Source organism: Mirounga leonina, unplaced genomic scaffold (assembly GCF_011800145.1).
Source record: "Mirounga leonina isolate KUSES-001 unplaced genomic scaffold, KU_Mleo_1.0 Mir_353, whole genome shotgun sequence".
In the NCBI taxonomy this organism is placed as follows: Eukaryota; Metazoa; Chordata; class Mammalia; order Carnivora; family Phocidae; genus Mirounga; species Mirounga leonina.
In genome coordinates this window covers 1,703,789-1,722,262 of record NW_023270699.1, presented here as the reverse complement: position 1 = coordinate 1,722,262, position 18,474 = coordinate 1,703,789, and the positions used below count along the sequence as shown (strand labels likewise).

At 56.1% G+C, this 18,474-nt stretch overlaps 1 protein-coding gene across 1 annotated transcript in view; it reads right to left on the bottom strand.

Moving 5' to 3' along the window:
* Positions 1–1,251: 1,251 nt before the first annotated feature.
* PTTG1IP (PTTG1 interacting protein) overlaps positions 1,252–18,474 on the bottom strand; it is a 17,910-nt gene continuing 687 nt past the window's right edge. The window contains exons 2-6 of the mRNA XM_035030045.1: positions 12,070–12,122; positions 10,510–10,618; positions 6,128–6,302; positions 5,332–5,378; positions 1,252–3,034 (exon numbers count right to left, since the gene is read on the bottom strand). Coding sequence (XP_034885936.1) covers positions 2,988–3,034; positions 5,332–5,378; positions 6,128–6,302; positions 10,510–10,618; positions 12,070–12,122 — 431 coding nt within the window. The 3' untranslated portion in view covers positions 1,252–2,987. The remainder of the gene's footprint in view (positions 3,035–5,331; positions 5,379–6,127; positions 6,303–10,509; positions 10,619–12,069; positions 12,123–18,474) is intronic.

Sequence of the window (18,474 nt, the reverse complement as noted above, 5' to 3'; positions counted from 1 at the left end):
CCAATGGGACGGTGGGATGAGGCACGCCAAGGCCCCCGGGGAGGCGGCGGCCACGTGCTCGGAGCAGACCCGGAGCCGCACGCGGCGCAGACTGGCTCTGGAAGGACACCAAGAAGGAGTTGGTGGCACGCGGCCACTGATTACCCATCTGATCGCGTGCTTCTTACAACCCAACAAGGGGACCTTTCCTCAAGAGCAGACATCCGAACGGAAGGGCTTCATTCACCAACCCCCTCCTTTCAAAGCCCTGGTCTTGCCCTAATCAGACTTGGAACTGTTTCAAAGAATCCGAGGCGAGTGTTTCCCATGGGGCCTGGATGCCCTAAGGATATGCTGGGCACAAGGATACCCCATGACTGCATCTGGACCTGGACGTCCAAAAGGAAGAGCCGGAAGAGCCCGCGCTGCCCCGTTCCCGCCCTGGAACCTGGAAGTGCTTGAGTGCGGCTACTGCACAGCCCTGGGTCCTGCTGGGCAGGCTCACACTTCCCAGGGGGACCACAGCACCGACGGGCCGATCGCCTGCCCGACGCGGACTTCGGACTGCAGACAGCACTGCACAGAGGATGTCCCAGAGATCCCACAACGGCAGCGATGATCACGTGGGCTCAGCCGCAGCTCAGAAGAGGTACCGGTGCTCCCCAGCAGCCAGGCACTGCAGACCCCCACCCTGGGGAGGCGGGAGTCTGCCGGCAGTTACAGCCAGGGACACGAGGCTCAAGGCAAAACTGCTTTCTCCCCATTCTCTGTATGACTCCCGCTAAGCAGAAGGAAAGCAGCGCTGGGGGTGTGGGGGTGTGGGGGCAGAAAACCAGCCCGAGTCTCTGGCTGGACAGCAAACAGCTGTTGGGGGGTGGGTAACAGGCAACTTGAGGACGCGGCAGTTGCCCCCTTGGCCATGGTACCGAAGCTGGGATTGCTCACACACCTGGGACGGGTCAAAGGTCTCTATGTGGAAGGGCACCTGGGTGGCGCCGTTGGTTCAGCGTCTGACTCTTGGTTTCAGCTCAGGTCATGATCTCAGGGGCATGGGATCGAGCCCCGCGTCGGGCTCCATGACAGGCTCCACATTAGGTGTGGTGTCTGGTTGGAACTCTCTCCCTCTGCGCCCACCCCACCCGCCCGCACTCTCACTCGCTCTCTCTAGAATAAAATCTTTAAAAAAAAAAAGTCTCTACGTAGAAAGTCTACCCACTGCTCTCCAAGTAATCATGCTAACACCACAGCGAAATGAGACACGAGGACACGAAGTGTATTCAACAAAGTGTGTATTAAACCATTTTTCGGAAACTGGTTAAAATTAAGGCACTCCGAGCTTCCTGGTTTCCTTGAGGTTACAATATATGGCTGCTCTTAGGACTATTTCAGAAAAAAGCGTAGGGACTACGACAGCCCTCCGGACGGCCTGGTGTGGGCTCAGGACCCCGTGATGGGATTACATACACGGTATGGAAGAACGGGGAGCTCAGCAACCCAGAATCAAGACACAGCACGAGCTTACGGAATACTACTGCGTTAATACTAAGGTTGCTGAAGTCTGTTACAAAGTTTCTCTTATGAATAAACAGTAAGACAAACTGTGCAGGCTGCTATAAAATACTTGGGAATGTTTCATAGTACTTTAAATTGCTATCAAATGCCCAAGAAGTCAGAAAGATAGTAACAGAGTTCGTAGAGGTTAGTTTCCCAGCTTGTGGAAATTCCAGGACAGCACAGGCCGACGTGGCGGGCACCTGACTGGACGCCTGAGACAGCGGTCTCTGCAGGGTCACAAGCACGAAAGCCGAATACGTCGTTTCTGTAGGTGCCTGTCGACCCGCTTTCCCGAAGCTAAACGTCTTCCTACTCCGAAGCAGGGTGGCACCTGGGCCTATTTCCAGACTGAAGGCAGGCTGTTCACACAGGTCCCCATCATTGCGGCCCCCGCTCACACGAAGCGCTTGGTCTATTCACTGCCGTCCTAGATCTCGATCTGAAAGGGACGGAACGGCCACAGAAGCCACGGTGGGGTGTGCCTGGAGGCCACGGACAGCCTCCCGAGAAGCTGCCTCTGCAGGATTCTCACCACACGCCCCCAGGAGCACGCTTCCAGGACGGGGCTGGTCTGACAAGCACGCGGAAATCCCTCCCGCCGACCTGGACACCCGCCTCCCCGGTGGGCAGAGCCCCGCAGGGGGGCCGCGGTGCTCGGTCCCTCCCTCTTTGGGGACAACCCAGGCCCCTCAGTGACCGCGGTGCAGCCAGCCTGACAGGCACGAGAGGCTCGTGCGCTGCACACATGGCCTGACACCCGCTGTCAAGGGGCAGGAAGGTGAGAGCAGGGCGGTGGCGGCCTCCCCGGGCCCCGCGGCTCCACATCAGTGCTGCGGGGCCCCGGAGAGGCGGCTTTCAAGCTTCATTGGTTACTCAAGTCTTCCCTGGGAGAAGACCGTGATGTTCTGGTAGATACAAATGAAAATTTAAAACTGTCCAATAAGTGAAGTTTTTTGGTGAAATGTTTTAGGTGGAGGAAGGAAATCCAAGGATTATTTAAAATGAAATGAAACGCAACACAGACCCAAGGTGAGCAGGACGCCCCTCGGTGCTGTTCCGCGCGGCTGGGGTGAGAGCGCGTCCCGAGTCAGCGCGCCGCGCGGAGACGCCGCTGGGCTCACGGGGCAGCGGCCGGGTGACAGGCGCCCTTCCTGCCCCGCCGGGGGCAGCCCGCCGCCGGCACGGAGGGAGAGGTGGGCGGCTCCGCCTGCAGGTGGCTTACCGACTGAGACAGTGGTGCAATGTTTGTCTTTCCTCCTCAAATTAACCACCAAACCAAAACCAACCCCCACCCCCCGACAGGCTTAGCGTCTCGAGTGACCGAGTAGAGATACAGAGAAGGGGACAGAAGCTCGCAGGTGTGCGGGCGGCCGCGCGCTGTGCTCTCGGCAGGCCCGCCTCGGCGGGGCAGGGGCTCCGCTGACTGGCGCCGCGTCCCGGGGCGGGGTGCGCTCTCAGTTGTTCTCAAACCTGGCATATGGGTTTTCTTCTTTAAACAAACCTGGAACAAAACAGCCCTGGTTATAAATGCACTCACAGGACAGCAAACGAGATGCAAGAGAGCAGGACAACTGAGCTCTACGCGAAGACCCACTGAGGCCTTAAGAGAAACGGTGTCTGCGCAGGGTTGAGCACGACACTTCATCGTTTTGAATGTCAAACCACAGGTGACTCACAAAACCATCCTACTTTACATGTCCTTATAATGTTGGCGGACTTAGAGCGAGGTGACCGGCAATCTCACCGTCGAGCATCCTGACGTAGCTAGTGCGATGTACCTGGTCATAGATCTTCGGTGCTGAATACCCGAAGACGAGGAGCTCTCCTCGCAGAGCAGGCGCCCACACAATCTCTCCCTCTCTTCAGAACCCTGTACCACAAACCAACACCCCCCAAGCCACTGCAACACAGCTACTTGCTGCAGGAGATTTTGGGGGTGCGGGGCTGCTGGTCCGTCTGCGGAGGAGGACGGCGTGCCTCAGGCCTCGGGAGGAAGCCCACGGTGGTTTTGGTAAAGGGCGTTCAGATGCCAAATGACAAATACACCAGTTGCGTTGGGAAAAGACAAAGCAAAACAGCTCCTAGCTCCATGTCTAGTTCAGAGCGGGAGAAAGTGTTTTGTGATCAGGAAATCAAACACCTTCTAAAACCACAAGAAGGGTTTCATCCACACGTGTATTGTGTGTGTTAACTGCAGCGTGTGCCTGTCCCCGGCCCCCTCGGAGCCCCCTGGGGATTCTTCCACCAGCTGAGTCTTTCCAAAGTCCAGTCCACTCTATGGGCTTTGTGTAAACAGGCATGAGTTGGTTTTATCAGTGCAATTAAGGGCCACAGGAACCATCAAAACGGTAGGAAGGAAGTGCCCCAGGGCACTGTTACGGAGACCGCCCCTGGGCCAGGAGCCCAGCCTGAGCCACCGCCAGGCCCCGCACACAACCCCGCACACAACCGGACAAAGGGGAAGCTGAAAGCTACTTGCGCTTGGCAGTAAAGGCACTTGGGTGTGAGTCTGTGTGACACGTCTCTTGCCTCGTATTTATATTGTTAATCAGATGCCAACAAGCTCCTTTCTGCACTTTTCAATGTCGTGGAAAACCAAGGGGCCCCAGCTGAGGGCAGCGGATGCTCAGTGGGCACTGGGGAGAGAGGGCACCGCGCCAAGACTGCTGGATAGGGAATGTCACCCACACAGAGTCTATCACCACCTACGCAGGGAATGAGCACCGGACCCCAGGGCGAGTGCCAAGGGCAGCAAGGGGGACACGCCAGGCTGGCCAGGAGAGGAGTGGCACCAAGGGGAGGCTGAGGGGCAGGAGCCAATCACAGAAGGCTGTCTCAGTGGCCGGACATCTCGCCTTAAACGTAGGAGACCCAGCAGCGGGAGGAGGGGCAGTCGGGGCAGCCCTGTGCCTTGGAATCAACACCTGGAGGCTGGCAGGGTCACCCCCAGCCTAAGGCGACCCAGCACAAGGGCCTGATAGTAGAGGAGGCCGGTGTGGATGGGGGTGGGGGCATGCAGCCAGCGGCCCCCGCCAGAGGGAACTGAGCCTTGGGGACTGACTGTTTGAGTGCTCGGGATCTTAAAATACCAGGAAAACAGTATCCTCTATACAGAGAACTCCTAAATGCATACGTTAGTCGGTAAAGATTTTGGAATTTTCCCGATCAGAGTTCGCCTTCAGCCCAGCTGCCCGGTCCACCTGACTGAGCATGTGATCCTCAGGTCATGAGGTCAAAGGAAGCGCCGTGGCCCAGGGCTGGAGGCCCCGTAGTGGTCACTGGGGAGGCCCCGTGAGTTCATGTCTCCCAATCCCAACAGCCAAGTCAACAGGGGAGCAGATTTAATGCTCTCACACAGTAAAAAATGAGTCACCCCCGCCCCAGTCTCTCCAAACAAAAACCAAAACAAACCAGACAAAATGCCTGGGCAGCATGGAGAGCTGAGCCCACAGAAGTCAGGGGCGAGAGTGACGTGAACACGAGGGTGGCGAGGCGGGGGAGGCCCGTGGTCATCACACACAGCCCACGTCACACAAACAGGGTGACAGGCTAGGAGCCACATGGAGCCCGGCCAAGTTCCACCCCCTCGGGAGCGAGCAGTCCTAGGAAGTCTGGCGAGAGAAAAATATGCCCAGGCTTCATCTTTTCAAGACACTCGTGGGTTAGTTCATTCCAGTCCACACGGAGTCAACCCAGCCGCTCAGCCCGGACAGGCGGACGAGGGCAGCAGTCACATCTCATGGTGTGGCATAACTCCCAACCAAACGGAACGGACACGGACATCGCATCAACGCTTACCGTATTTTTTTCTGATTTCATCATGTCTTGATTTCATCTCTGCTCTCCTAAAAAACAAAGATATCTCATTTAGTAGCAAACTATTACATAGCATTAAAAAATGTACCCTTCACTTCCTTCGGCAGAGAGGCTGGGGACAGGCGCAGGTGGCCACCTGGCCGAGCAGGGTGACGACCAGCACTGTCTTCTGAGGACGCTCCAGTGTCCTGTCATGTGAATCTTTGTTTCAATAAAGACAATTCAAATACTACGATTTCTTAAACTATTTTTCATGTAAAGAAAACACACTGAGGAGTGAAAATCGGACACTAGGTCCTGCAGAAGGTTGGGAATGTACACGTGTTAGTTGTTACTTAGGGGCCATGACTCTGCGGGGACAGCGCCCACCCACCAGCAGCTGGCCTGACGTGGCAGCACGTCTCTGAGCCACGATCTCGCTCCCATCAGGCAGGGTCTGGTGACCCGCCGCACCTGCCGCCCTGGCCTGGCCCGAGCTCCCCAAAGTGCTCCGTCAGCAGGGGAGGACAGCGTCTCCGCACACTGGCCGCAGCAGGCCCGCCCCAGGCGCAGGCAGGCAGGTGCCCCCGATGCCCGGCTCGCCCCGGCTGGGCCTCTGTCCTGCCCAGGGCAGCCCGGGAGACAAGGACCCGCGCCGCGCCCACACCCTGTCCCACAAACCCGGCGCACGACCCACAGTCTGTCCAAAGCTGGAGAGAACTTGGGCCGCAGGAGGAACTTCCCCGTGGCCTGGCAGGGCCCCGTGCCCCAGGGACGCCCCAGTGACCCGGGGCCTCACCTCTCCTCCTGCCGGATCCTGCGCTCCTCGCGTTCCCGTGCCGCCTTCTCCTCGCTCTTATCCGGCTTCCGGCTCCTGTTCTTCCGGCAGCAGCAGCAGGTGCAACAGACGGCCACGGCCAGGAGGACGGCCCCCCCCACCACCGACAGCGTGATGATCAGCGCCTCGAAGTTCACTGCAAGGTCCGCCGGGAGTCAGGGAGTCAGGACGGGGCGCGGGGAGCCCAAAGCAGCCCCCCGCAGTCCTAGAGCTGCCTGCCCCGAGGTCTCTGCTCAGTGCAGGTGTGTGACTTGTGAGCGATTTCTCAATCAACTGCCACGGCCCAGGCCACACACGGGGCGGCGTTTCTCCCCACGGCAAGCCTGGGGTCCGTGAACCAAGCAGACACAGGAAGGAGAGTGCCCGCTGGGCGCACACTCTCTCCTGACACACTTTTAGACTCTGTGGAACTCTGGAAATGGAACTGAAGCCTGGGGCAGCTTATCCAATCCCTAAACCCAAGTCCATAGCATGACACCGCAGGCCCTCGAGCACAGTCTGAACCGTCTGGGTCCACGAATCTGTGGGCGTGGGTTCCCCAAATCCAGGACGATATTGTATGTGCACTTTCTCTTCCTGATGACGTTCTCACTAACGTTTCCCTCTCTCTAGCCTACTTCCCTGAGAACACAGCACGTGGTGCACATCACACACACACACACGCACGCGTGCACCTCGACTGCTGTTACCAGCAAGCCTTCAGTCCACGGCAGGCTGGCAGCAGTTCAGTTTCCAGGAAATCAGAAGTTACATGCAGATGTACCCCAATGTTCACAGCAGCTATGTCCGCAATAGCCAAACTGTGGAAGGAGCTGAGATGCCCTTCAACAGACGAATGGATAAAGAAGATGTGGTCCATATATACACTGGAATATTACTCAGCCAACAGAAAGGATGAATACCCAACTTTTACATCAACATGGATGGGACTGGGGGAGATTATGCTAAGTGAAATAAGTCAAGCAGAGAAAGTCAATTATCATATGGTTTCACTTATTTGTGGAACATAAGGAATAACATGGAGGACATTAGGAAAAGGAAGGGAAAAATGAAGGGGGGGAGAATCAGAGGGGGAGATGAACCATGAGAGACAATGGACTCTGAGAAACAAACTGAGGGTTCTGGAGGGGAGTGGGGGAGATGGGTTAGCCTGGTGATGGGTATTAAAGAGGGCACGTTCCGCATGGAGCACTGGGTGTTATACGAGAAGAATGAATCATGGATCACCACATCAAAAACCAATGATGTAATGTATGGTGACTAATATAACACAATAAAATAAAATTTAAAAAAAAAGTCACATGCAGATTTTCAAGTGCCCGGGGCGTCAGCGCGCCTGCGCCTAACCCCTACGCTGTTCAAGGTCACCTGCATTTACTTCCCCAGGACAACTTCTGACCCCAGCAGGCAGAGAGGAGGGACCATGGAGCCCTGGCACCGCCCACAGGGCCTGAAGACGGCTGCCTCATCAGCTGCCAACGATTTTATGATTCCCCGTCAAGAGCCAACTCCTGAGACAAGTAGTTAAAACAAGCTTCACGATTCTTTCTGACTTCTCTGAAGGATTTATAAAGCCAAACCCGCCAAGAGTTCTCTATTTAATTCGAACCAGAGCCAATCAAAGAGCCCTGAGAGTGCTCTTGCAAATGTGTCCACTCGCCCCGTTCAGACGGCCACCGAGGCAGTTTCGGGAGCGAGCTCCGCCGGGGGCGGCGGGTGGGCACAGGGAGGCCGCCGCCGAGAGCCGAGCACTCCACACAGGTTGGCCGCGAGCCCCACAGGCTGGCCTCCAGTTTGTGCACCTACGCTGACGATCAGAATCAGGGTCACATCTGATGAAATGCCTTCTGAGCTACAGTCATGTGGTTTCTCCTCCTGTTCTGGAAGAGCCAGCACACCAAGCAGTCACGACGGCAACAACATCAGAAAAGACCTTCACAAGCGGATGGCAGTGGGTTTTGACGACAGAACTTGCAAACAATCCACTTTAAAAACCAATCAGATCAGCAAGACACCTGGCTCAGAAATATGTCTGCCCCTCCAAAACAGCTTTTCTGACTAGCAGCTAAAACCAGTTAAAAATACAGAAATCCCATGCGGCACCTGGGTGGCTCAGTTAAGCATCTGCCTTCAGCTCAGGTCATGACCCGGGGGTCCTGGGATCGAGTCCCGCATCGGGCTCCCTGCTCGGCGGGGCGTTTGCTTCTCCCTCTCCCTCTGCCGCTCCCCCTGCTTGTGCTCGCTCTCACCCTCTCTCTGTGTGTGTCTGTGTCAAACAAATAAAATCTTAAAACAAAAAAATACAGAAATCCCGATCACAATGGGGAAAAACACTGCAGGCCCCCATTCCCATGAGCCTTCCACGTAAAAGCTACAGAGCCTGAGGCCATGAGGGTGACCTGAGTGGGGCAGGGACACCTGCTTCTGCCAATGGGGTAACATCCTAAAGACTTCATGTTTCTCCAATCGAACATGTAATTACAGTTAAAACCCCAAAACGATTTTGCCCAGAGCTGGATAAGATGATTCTAAAGTTGTCAGAACAGAGAGCACCCATGGCGTGAGGTCTGGAATTACAGTTACGTGCTGCCCTGACATCGAGCGGGGGCTGGGGGCCCTCCCGGGCTCCCCAGACGGCACAAGCACAAGCCCCCTGCCCATTCTGTTCCCACAGAGAAGGCCAATACGCCCTCAGCCCAATGCGCCTTCCCAACCCTCCTCAGTGCACACGGGGACCCGGAGCATCCCCACCGATCCGAGTGGCAGGCTTCAGTTCCATGCAGCCCCGGCATGAACGACACCACGTGCACCTTCTGTTAGGAAGCAGGCCACCTGTCCTGACTGCAGAGCCTGCCTCCCACAGTCCCTGCTTGCTCCCTGCTCCCCGCCCCCCACGCTGTGGCTCTCATCTGTCCCGTGCCAGGCGTTCAGCCAGCCCCACGGCCCCAAAGCAGGAACTTCATTGCACAGAATTATCAAAAGTGACCCCACTTGAAAGGTGCTCAACATCATTAGTCATCAGAGAAATGCAAATTAAAACCACAACGAGATACCCCTTCACACCCACCAGATGGACTAAAATGAAGATGACTGATTACCCCGAGTGTTGGCAGGGACATGGGACAACGGGAACGCCCGCACCACCTGGAGGAGCGTAAACTGGCAATGCCACTCTGGGAAAACGCCTGCAGACCTACTACGCGCGGCGACCCCGTGACGGTGCTCCTCAGTACACGCACAGTGGAAGTGAGTGTGGGCAGCCGGCCCCACGAGCACGTTTACAGCAGCACTGGGACGTCCGCGTGGACGCCTGCAGGGCACTGAGCAGCCGCCGGACAGATGGGCCGGGACACAGAGGAGTCTCAGACACGCGACTGCATGGAAAGTCGGACAAACAGCACGTGATTTCCTTTAGGGGAAGGGCAGCATGGGCAGCACTCACCTGTGCTGATGGAAAGTCGCTCCAGGGGCTGACACGGGGTCCTGACCCGGTCAGGCTGCGAGTGCTGAGCAGAGGTTACCTGTCTACGTGTGTTAAAACCTCACTCCACTCCCTGAACAGCTGTAGGTGTACGCACATGTGTGTGTCTGTTAGACACGAGGGTCTACGAGGACAGGGAAACAGCATGTGCGCTTCATTAGAAGTCATGCCTCGGGGCGCCTGGGTGGCTCAGATGGTTAAGTGTCTGCCTTCGGCTCAGGTCATGATCCCAGGGTTCTGGGATCGAGTCCCGCATCGGGCTCCCTGCTAGGCGGGGAGCCTGCTTCTCCCTCTGCCTCTGCCTCTCTCTCTCTTTCTCTGACTTTCATGAATAAATAAACAAAACATTAAAAAAAAAAAAAAGTCATGCCTCATCTTAAGAACACCTTAACAGCTCAGGCTCAGAATGCCCTGGGCTCCCTGGTCCAGGACTGGTCTCTCTGGGGTCTCACAAAGGGTTAACAGACCCACAGAGAGAGTGCCTGGAAAACCCACCATCTGCAGACAGAAAGGGACAAGTCAGGAAAGAAGGGCCTGACCATGCTGAGCAGGACTCCCAGCACACAGATGCAGCCGAGACACCGTGTGCCGACACACCCAGAAACAGTCCCCAAACGCACACTCTGCCCTCCGCCATCCCGGGATGCAGAGGGACCCGGTGCAGAGCCGAGGCTGATGGTCCTGCAGCTGGGCCTCCAGACCCCAGGGACTGCCAGCAGCCCTCCCAGGAAGCACACTCTCTCACTGGCTTCCTGACTTCCTGCAGAGAGCACGCGTTCCGGCAGCTTACGTTCACTGAGCACAACCAGACTTTCCAAAACAGCACAGATTTTGCGAGAACCCCATGAAAACGAAGACTTACCCCAGCAAACGCCCCAGCGTGCAGAGCTCAGCTTACAAAGGGAGCTGGGCGGCAGGATCCTGCTCACCGGGTAGTCCAAGCACGCCTTGTTGGTATGGCACCAAAGACACTGAAAGAGACGATGTTCGACAAACGTCAGAAATGCAACATACGCACCCAAAATCGGACTGCCCGGGATTTGAGCCCCACCACACCTCCTGCTCGCCCTCAGGTGACAGACTGGAAGGCCTCAGCCCCCACCGCACCCCATCAGCTCCACCCCAGCTGGACCACGAGGGCTGAGGTTACTCAAAACCCTCTCCCACCAGGCACCCTGCCCAGCCCCTTGGCCTCCGTGCATGTCCTGAAAGCTGCCAGGTGGCTCCCTGCCCAGAGTCTTTGCACAGCCACTTCTTCCGCCCAGAACATTCTTCCCCCAAGCATGTGTGCCCTCCCCTCCCCCACATGGCCTCCCCTGAGCAACCCACTCACCATCGCCCCACCTCCCCATCGCCTTCCCATCAGCAGCACCCAACACACTCAGCTGGGGTGCCTGTCTCAGTTCGTCTGCAGGAGGGCAGGCGGGACCCAGCGGGCCCACAGGAGGAGCTCAGTAAGTCCTTGTCAGTGGACTTAAGTGACCTTGGAAAACACTGTGACCTCTCCAACTGCATGGGGTGCCTGGCCGTCTTAAAGACAGTGCATCTGGGGGCACCTAGGTCTGTGAAGCGTCCGCCTTCAGCTCAGGACATGATCTCAGGGTCCTGGGATCGAGCCCCGTGTCATGCTCCCTGCTCAGTGGGGAATCTGCTTCTCTCTCTCCCTCTGCCCCTCCCCTGCTCATCCTCTCTCTCTCAAGTGAATAAATTCTTAAAAAAAAAAAAAAAAAAAGTGCATTAAGGCTCAAAGGCACCAGCCCAGAACCTCAGGGCTGGAGGGCACCTCACAGACACTCCTGTCTGAGTCCCTAAGAACACCAGGGGCGATGCAGGTGCAGAGATGGCACCAGACACCCCCCCCCGCCCCCGGCCACTCAAGCACTCCCGGCACCAGGCGCACATGGCGGCCCAGACGTGTGCTCGGGTAGCCGTCATGGGTCCTCAGGTCAGGGCTTCGCACTTGGTACTTTGAATCCTGAAGGTAACCGTCTTACAGAGTCTTCTCTGAGCTCTTCAAAAGGATGGGAAATCAGGTATTTGTGTCCCAGGCCAGGGTGCAAGTCCATTACAAACGTGAGGAAGAAGCCCGGGCTCTCCCAGAGCTACATGGCGCATTCGCCACGCTCAGAGCACGCTCAGCGAACAGCAGTCAACCCTCTTTGCTCTGGCCGTCGGAGAACACCCTCCACGTCAGCGGCCTGGTCCCGGTGAACTTTTGGCAAATCCTCCATTTTCACATAACGCAAGTTTCCCATGTCTAGTTTCCCATGTTTACAACCATGTCATAACCGTGTTACTGAAAGCCACAGGAGCTCGCTAGGAGGATGGTTCTCTTTTGTGGGGAGCAATTCAGGCAGCGGCAATGGGTCACCGTCACGCACACAAGAGCCCCCGGGGCCAAGGAGGTGGCCGTGCTACTTACGGAGACATTTTTCAGGCACTCCTCACAGGTTCTGTTAGTGTTCTGAGAGCAAGCTGTGGGGACGAACACACATCAGAGAGAGTCAGGCAAGGCACACACGCGCTTAGGAAGGCTGCGGGGGAGGGGGACAGGCTCCACTCCCAACCCCAGAGCCACACATCCTCTCCTGGCAGCCCGCCTTCAGGGAGCACCCACTGGGCCCCCGGGAGGACGCAGACACAGCACCAAGGCTCCTATCTGCAAGGGGTCGTGCAGGAAACAGGCCTCGGCACACAAAGGCAGTGCCTCCAGGGAAGAGGAGATGAGCGCCCAGGCCCCCTGGCTCCTCAGCACACACTCTCTTCGGAACCAAAGGCCACAGCAATGCCAGGCCCACAAGACAAAAGCCAGGCCTTGGCCCTGCCAGTCCCCCCCAAGCCCTGCAGGAGAAGCCCGCCGGAATCAGCAGATGCCAATCCTGCAGGGCACTCCGCGGCTCTGGCCACTCCTCACCCACGAAGGGGTTAAACCCCACACAGCTAACAGCTCTGGAGCTCAAGCTAATCAGAAGTAAAGAACTAGGGTATGAATAAAACATGCGCATCCCCTATCAGGCTGCGATTTACCACACCCCATGACTCAAAACATACACACATACTTTGGAAAAGAGCTCTGTGTGCAACCCCATTAGTCACCAGGAATTGCAACTTAAAGTCATAGCCAGATACCACTTTACACCCACCAGAATGACTAACATTAAAAAGACTGGCAACACTAAGTGTTGGCGCAGACAGAGAGCAACTGGGAAGTCTCACGCAGTGTGGATGGGAGCGCAAAAGGGTTCCACCTACGTCTCCCCTAGGACTCAGCAACCCCACTCAAGTATTTCACTCAAGAAAATCAGAACATAAGCCCCCAGGAAGACTTGTAGAGAAATGTTCATGGCAACATTTTTTTTTTAAAGATTTATTTGAGAGAGAGAGCTCGAGCGAGCACACATGGGGGGAGCAGAGGGCGAGGGAGAAGCAGGCTCCCTGTGGAGCACGGAGCCCATGGGGGGGTGGGCTCCATCCCAGAACCCTGGGATCAGGACCTGAGCCACAGGCAGATGCTTGACCAATTGACCACCCTACCACCTTTATAATAACAGCAAAATGCTGCAAACAGCCCAGATGCCCAAGCACAGAAGGATGGGCTAACAGGTGCGGTCATACAACAGAACAGTACCTAACCAGGAGAGGAAGTGCATCATATGCAGAGGACACGGACGAATCTTAGGAACATTATGGGGGCCCATGGAAACCTGACACAAAGACCATCCTGCTGGATTCCCTGGACGCGCAGCCCTGGATCAACTCCTCTATGCTGGGAAAGGGGCAGCGGTGCCCTGAACCTTCGGGAGAGATGGGCACGTTCCAGCAGCTTGACAGGGGCCAGGGTGACACAGGTACCACTCACCCCACGGCACACCTAAGACCCTGCATTTCGTCGGACATAAAATTCATCTCGAAAGAGAAAGGAAGACACATGTTAACCTCTAGTTCGTGACATGCGCAGTGATGGCCTCACGAAGCCTAAGCGGAGGGTACGGGACGCCCCGTGGACAGAGGAGACCCAGCAGAACGTGAGGGGGACATCCCGAGGGGTGGGCATGCCGCGGAGCAGGGCGCGCACAGAGGGGCCTGGCGCCGTGAAGCGGCCGGGGTGCCAGGGGGTCTGACTCTCCTCCATTCCGCCAACCGAGTACAGCCCTGCTCTATTTCCAACACAGCGACAGCCTGGTGGTCACATGTTGCCCCGCAGCAGCCACCGCCGGCCAGCCCCTCCCAGCGCCCCGGCGGTGTGCCGACGCCTCCTGCCAAGCGCTGCTCTCACAACACACCTGACTTAGCTCCGCGACGGGAAGGAGAACGGACAAGCCGTGACGCACCTCGACTTCTGCAAGCACCGCAGGGTCACGGTGGCCGACGACAGCGACCGGGCACTGGCGCCTGGGGCTCCGTCCCACTCTGTCCACCGAGGGGCCCGCAGGACAACACCTGGCCGTACAGGGGCCTTAGTTTCTAGACACTGTTCCCCTACCAAACGGAGCCAGGACTCCTGGGAGAAACAGCGGATCCTGGTACTGGGACAGAGAAAGGACAAGATGGGCCTCGGACAGACTACTGCGTCAGAGTGGCACCAACTTAGGGGTAAATGACAAAAAGACCAGATGCCCACGTGAAGGGGGTGGGGTCCTCCTTGCCAAATGGGGACAATGACAAATCAAAGTGACTGACTGTAATGAACTCTAGCCTCTTGAATGGTCCAGGACTCCACCTGGACATGGAACAAACAGAGGGAAGGTCAAGCAGCCAAGGAGAAGCAATGGGTGAAGACCCACCATTCTGCAATCACCTTGGTAAATCTGGACGCTGAGACCACTGTGCCCGTCTGTGAGGTGACAGGACACTTACGGTCTCAAAGCTCCTCCCCCCCAGTTCAATCACTTATGAAGAAGTAATCAAAGTACCACCATGATAAGGACAGGGCAATGGGACAAAATGCTGGCAGGTGCCCCCAGGGGTGCAGGGGGAAGGACGCAGCCACGTGTGGGTGAATCCTGTTCAAATGCACCAGAATCCAAGTTAGACAACACCAGACGAGACCAACCGAGGGGCCTTCCACAAACTTGTTTTCTGACAGCACAGGGAGGAGGTGTTCCAGATGAATGGAGCTGGACGTTACTGGGACGACTGGTGAAGAGAGCACAGAAACCCTCTGCTACGTCGTGGTGTTCGAGGAGCGCACCAATGCTAACCATCCAGACTTCGCTCGGTACAGCCCCAACTGTGTATAAGAACGCCCTCACCTCGGGAGGCCCACCCTGAGGAATTTCGGGGCGCAGGGCCACAGACAACCAACTCTCAGACGGTTTGGGTAAAACAGTAACAAGCAGACATGGGGAGGGAGGGGCAAAGCAAACAGGAAGTGCTGGAGAACAGAGAGGCATCTGCAAGTTCACTGTGCTATTTATTCCTTCAACTTTTTGCAGCTCTGACATTTTTCTAAACAAAGAGGTAGGCAGGGAGCCACTGAAAATCTGCAGAGCTGCTGACACACCCTCTCAAGTCCTTCTTGAAAAATTCTGCAAGAAAAGACGTACTTCTCATTGATCTGAACTGAGTGGCCACAGGGAGCAGGGCGGACAGGAACTTTTTCATGGGGATTTTTTTTTCCTTTTTAAAGTCTTTTTGAGAGCTGGACTCGTGTGAACTAAGCTCCACGATACACATCAAGCTCGTCCACCCCAGGGCCTCTGGACTAGAGAGCAAGAGTCCGTGGAGACCAGCCCTCCTCCTGCCCCCTCTGCCGCCAAGCACCAGGCAGCTGTCAACACAGGCGGAAGCCTCGGTTAGGCAGCACTCCTGAAAACGGGGCAGCGCTGGGGAAGGTTGCTCCATTCCCTCCCTCCAGAAACACCTTATCATCTGACCAACATACATTACCCCCTTCCTCCTGCTTCAAAGACCGGGGCACAGAAAACCACACACCGATCGCCAGAGAGAAGTAAAAACTGCCCTCGTAGTTGCCCAGTCTAACACTAAGTGTCCACATCCTGACTCTGGAAGTCCCAGGACTGGAAATCTCTGAGAGTCCATTTACCAATGATTAGAAAACTTGACGTATCGTTCCCTTTGAAAATTAAATGAAAAGACCAAAAGAAGAAGATCCTTGTGTTCGGATACGCCAGCCCGGGCCCCTCATCACATTGTGTCCTCAGGATTCAGGGGAGCCCATTCAGGGACAGAGGACACGCACTAGCGCGTGTAAAGAGATCTGTTTTGTAAAAGTAAAAAAACGAGGAAGCACACACTCACTGTGCATGTGTCACACCTCAGGCCAGAGGGCGGCACCGGCCAGCCGGCCCCTCCGCAAACAGCAAACACCAAGCCCGCCCTGCTCGGTGACAGAGCACCTACTTCACTAGCTTCACACGAGAAACAAGGGTGCAAAGGTCGTCAGACAAAAAGTCCCGCTTATCTTCCTATCTCAGTAGAAACAAAAGAGCGATGAGTGTTGTACAGCCCTTCCTTGATTTAGGATGGGTTACATTCCAAGAAACTCACTGTAAGTGGAAAACAGCCTATCAAAAATCCAGTTAATACACCTGGCCAACCTTAAACGTTCTGAGAACACTTCCGTTGGCCGACACCTGGGCAGAATCAGCTCGCACGCAGCCTGTCTTACGAGAGAGTGTTGAATAGCTCTGTAACTGACCGAATACTGTACCCAAAGTGACTGACAGAACGGCTGTGAGACCGCGGGGCTGCCCAGCCCCAGGACAGGACCGCACATCGCTAGCCTGGGCAAAGACCCACACCCCAAATTCCAAGCACTGGTTCTCCTGAATGCATGTCCCTTTCGCATCACCACGAAGAAGAAAAATCTTACATCAAACCCATGTAAGTCGGGGACCATCTGTATGCACAGATAACAGGCACCATCTGTATACATGCTGTAACCCCTTACAACAGGAGACGGGCAGGCGAGGAACAGCAAGCCCCCCTCCAAATCCAGTGCCCTTCGTGAGGAGCAGTCAGGGGGGGACCTGCACAGGCCACAACAGAGCTCTTTTGCATCCTTCAGGCAGCTGGTACTCAGGGTCATCCCCCCCCCACCCCCGATGTACAGATGAGACTCTGGGACGGAGTCTTACCCCACACACAGGGCGGGCTCCACGGCCTGTGGAGGCCGCTGTGATTCCTGGAGCCTCCCTCGACAGATCTTCAGTGTGCCCTGGGTCCCCTGTGTCCCCACGCACCCCCCCCCCCGTGTTCCCAAACACACAGTAAGACATCAGAAACTGCTGGCGTGGGATTGCTGTGACAGTTAACTTACGTGTCAACCTGCCTGGGCTACGGGAGGCACAGGTAGCTGGTAAAACATTCCCGGGTGTTTCAGGGGATCAGCGTTCAAACTGGTAGACCGAATAAAGAATACTGCCCTCACCAATGCAAGGGCATCACCCAATCCATAGAGGGGCCCCAACGAACAAAAAAGTCAGAGGAATAGGGAATTTACTCTTTCTGCTGAAGCTGGGACACCTATTTTCTCCTGCCCTCAGACACTGGGTCCCGGGTGCTTCCAACATGGACTGAATTCCAGCTTTCCTGGGACTCCAACCTGCAAACCGCAGGTCATGGGACTTCCCAGCCTCCACAATCACGTGAGCCAATCCTTCATAATACACCTCTTTCTCCACAGCTGTAGATACCCTACGGGTTCTGTTTCTCTGAAGAACCCCAATGCCCTTGCAAGGAAGACCAACATCGTCAACAGTGTAGTCACATTCCTACAGTATGACAAGCAGCAAAAATCCCACACTGAGCACATACTCTGAATGGGGAGCGCTCACTGCTCCCACAGTGCCCCTCTCCGAGGAAAGGCAAACGCAGACCCCCGGGATACCTGGGGGATAAGCACCCTCACAGCACATCATTCCTCCCCTTTGAACTTGCTGCTGAGGAGAGAGACAGCAGCCCACTACCACCCACCAAGGACCTGGGTTGTATCCACCAGACAGAGGTAATTACTATGAGCCAAAGCAAAGGACAGGCAGCTTCCCACCGAATTACAGTGAGTGGAACGCCGTGCGGCCAAAGCAGCTGCTTTTCAGCTGAAATACTACAGCAACAGCTCTGGTCTAATTCCCTGATGAGGAAACAAGTTAAAGTCACCAAAGGACAGCCCACTCACGCAGGAGGGCCTCCACACACCTCTCCGAACTCCAGGGCACTACGAGTAACAGAGGGGTCAATCAATCAGGGCCACTCCTGACACACCGCTGCATTACGCACACATCCGCTAGCCCCTGAGAGAGACAGAATTTTGGCATCCTGTCCATCTATTATGGTAAAAAGTCCCCACTCCACATCTGTGCTTACAACTCAATCCAGACCCAACCGTTCCCTACACAGTGCAGACAGCTGCCTCGGAAACGTCACACACACACACACTGGAAGTAAATTAGGAGAACAACAGTCATGCGCTGAAATAAACGTTCAGCAGGGTGCTTTGCTGGGCTAACTAACAGAACCCAACAAAGCCTGGGCTAGCAGGAGTGGAGAAAAAGACTGGCCCCGAGGCAATCCGACTGGTAAAGCCCCGGAACGGAGGTCATCAGGCTGCCCGATCTGCGGGAGGCTCGGCTGCTGATCACATGGGTACTCCACACAGGCAGCCAGCACATTTCTCCAACAGGCCCAGCCCTGACACTCCCAGCTTCCCTGATCCTCCCGCAGGCCCAGAGGCTGAGGCTGAGGACTCCCTGCCCCCTCCACTGACCCACAGGAGGCCACTCTCCAGCAATACTGCCTTTCTGGAACCTTCTGACACATCAGCTTGGCCCTAGGTCATACACTTCCTTCTCGAGCCCTGTTCCTC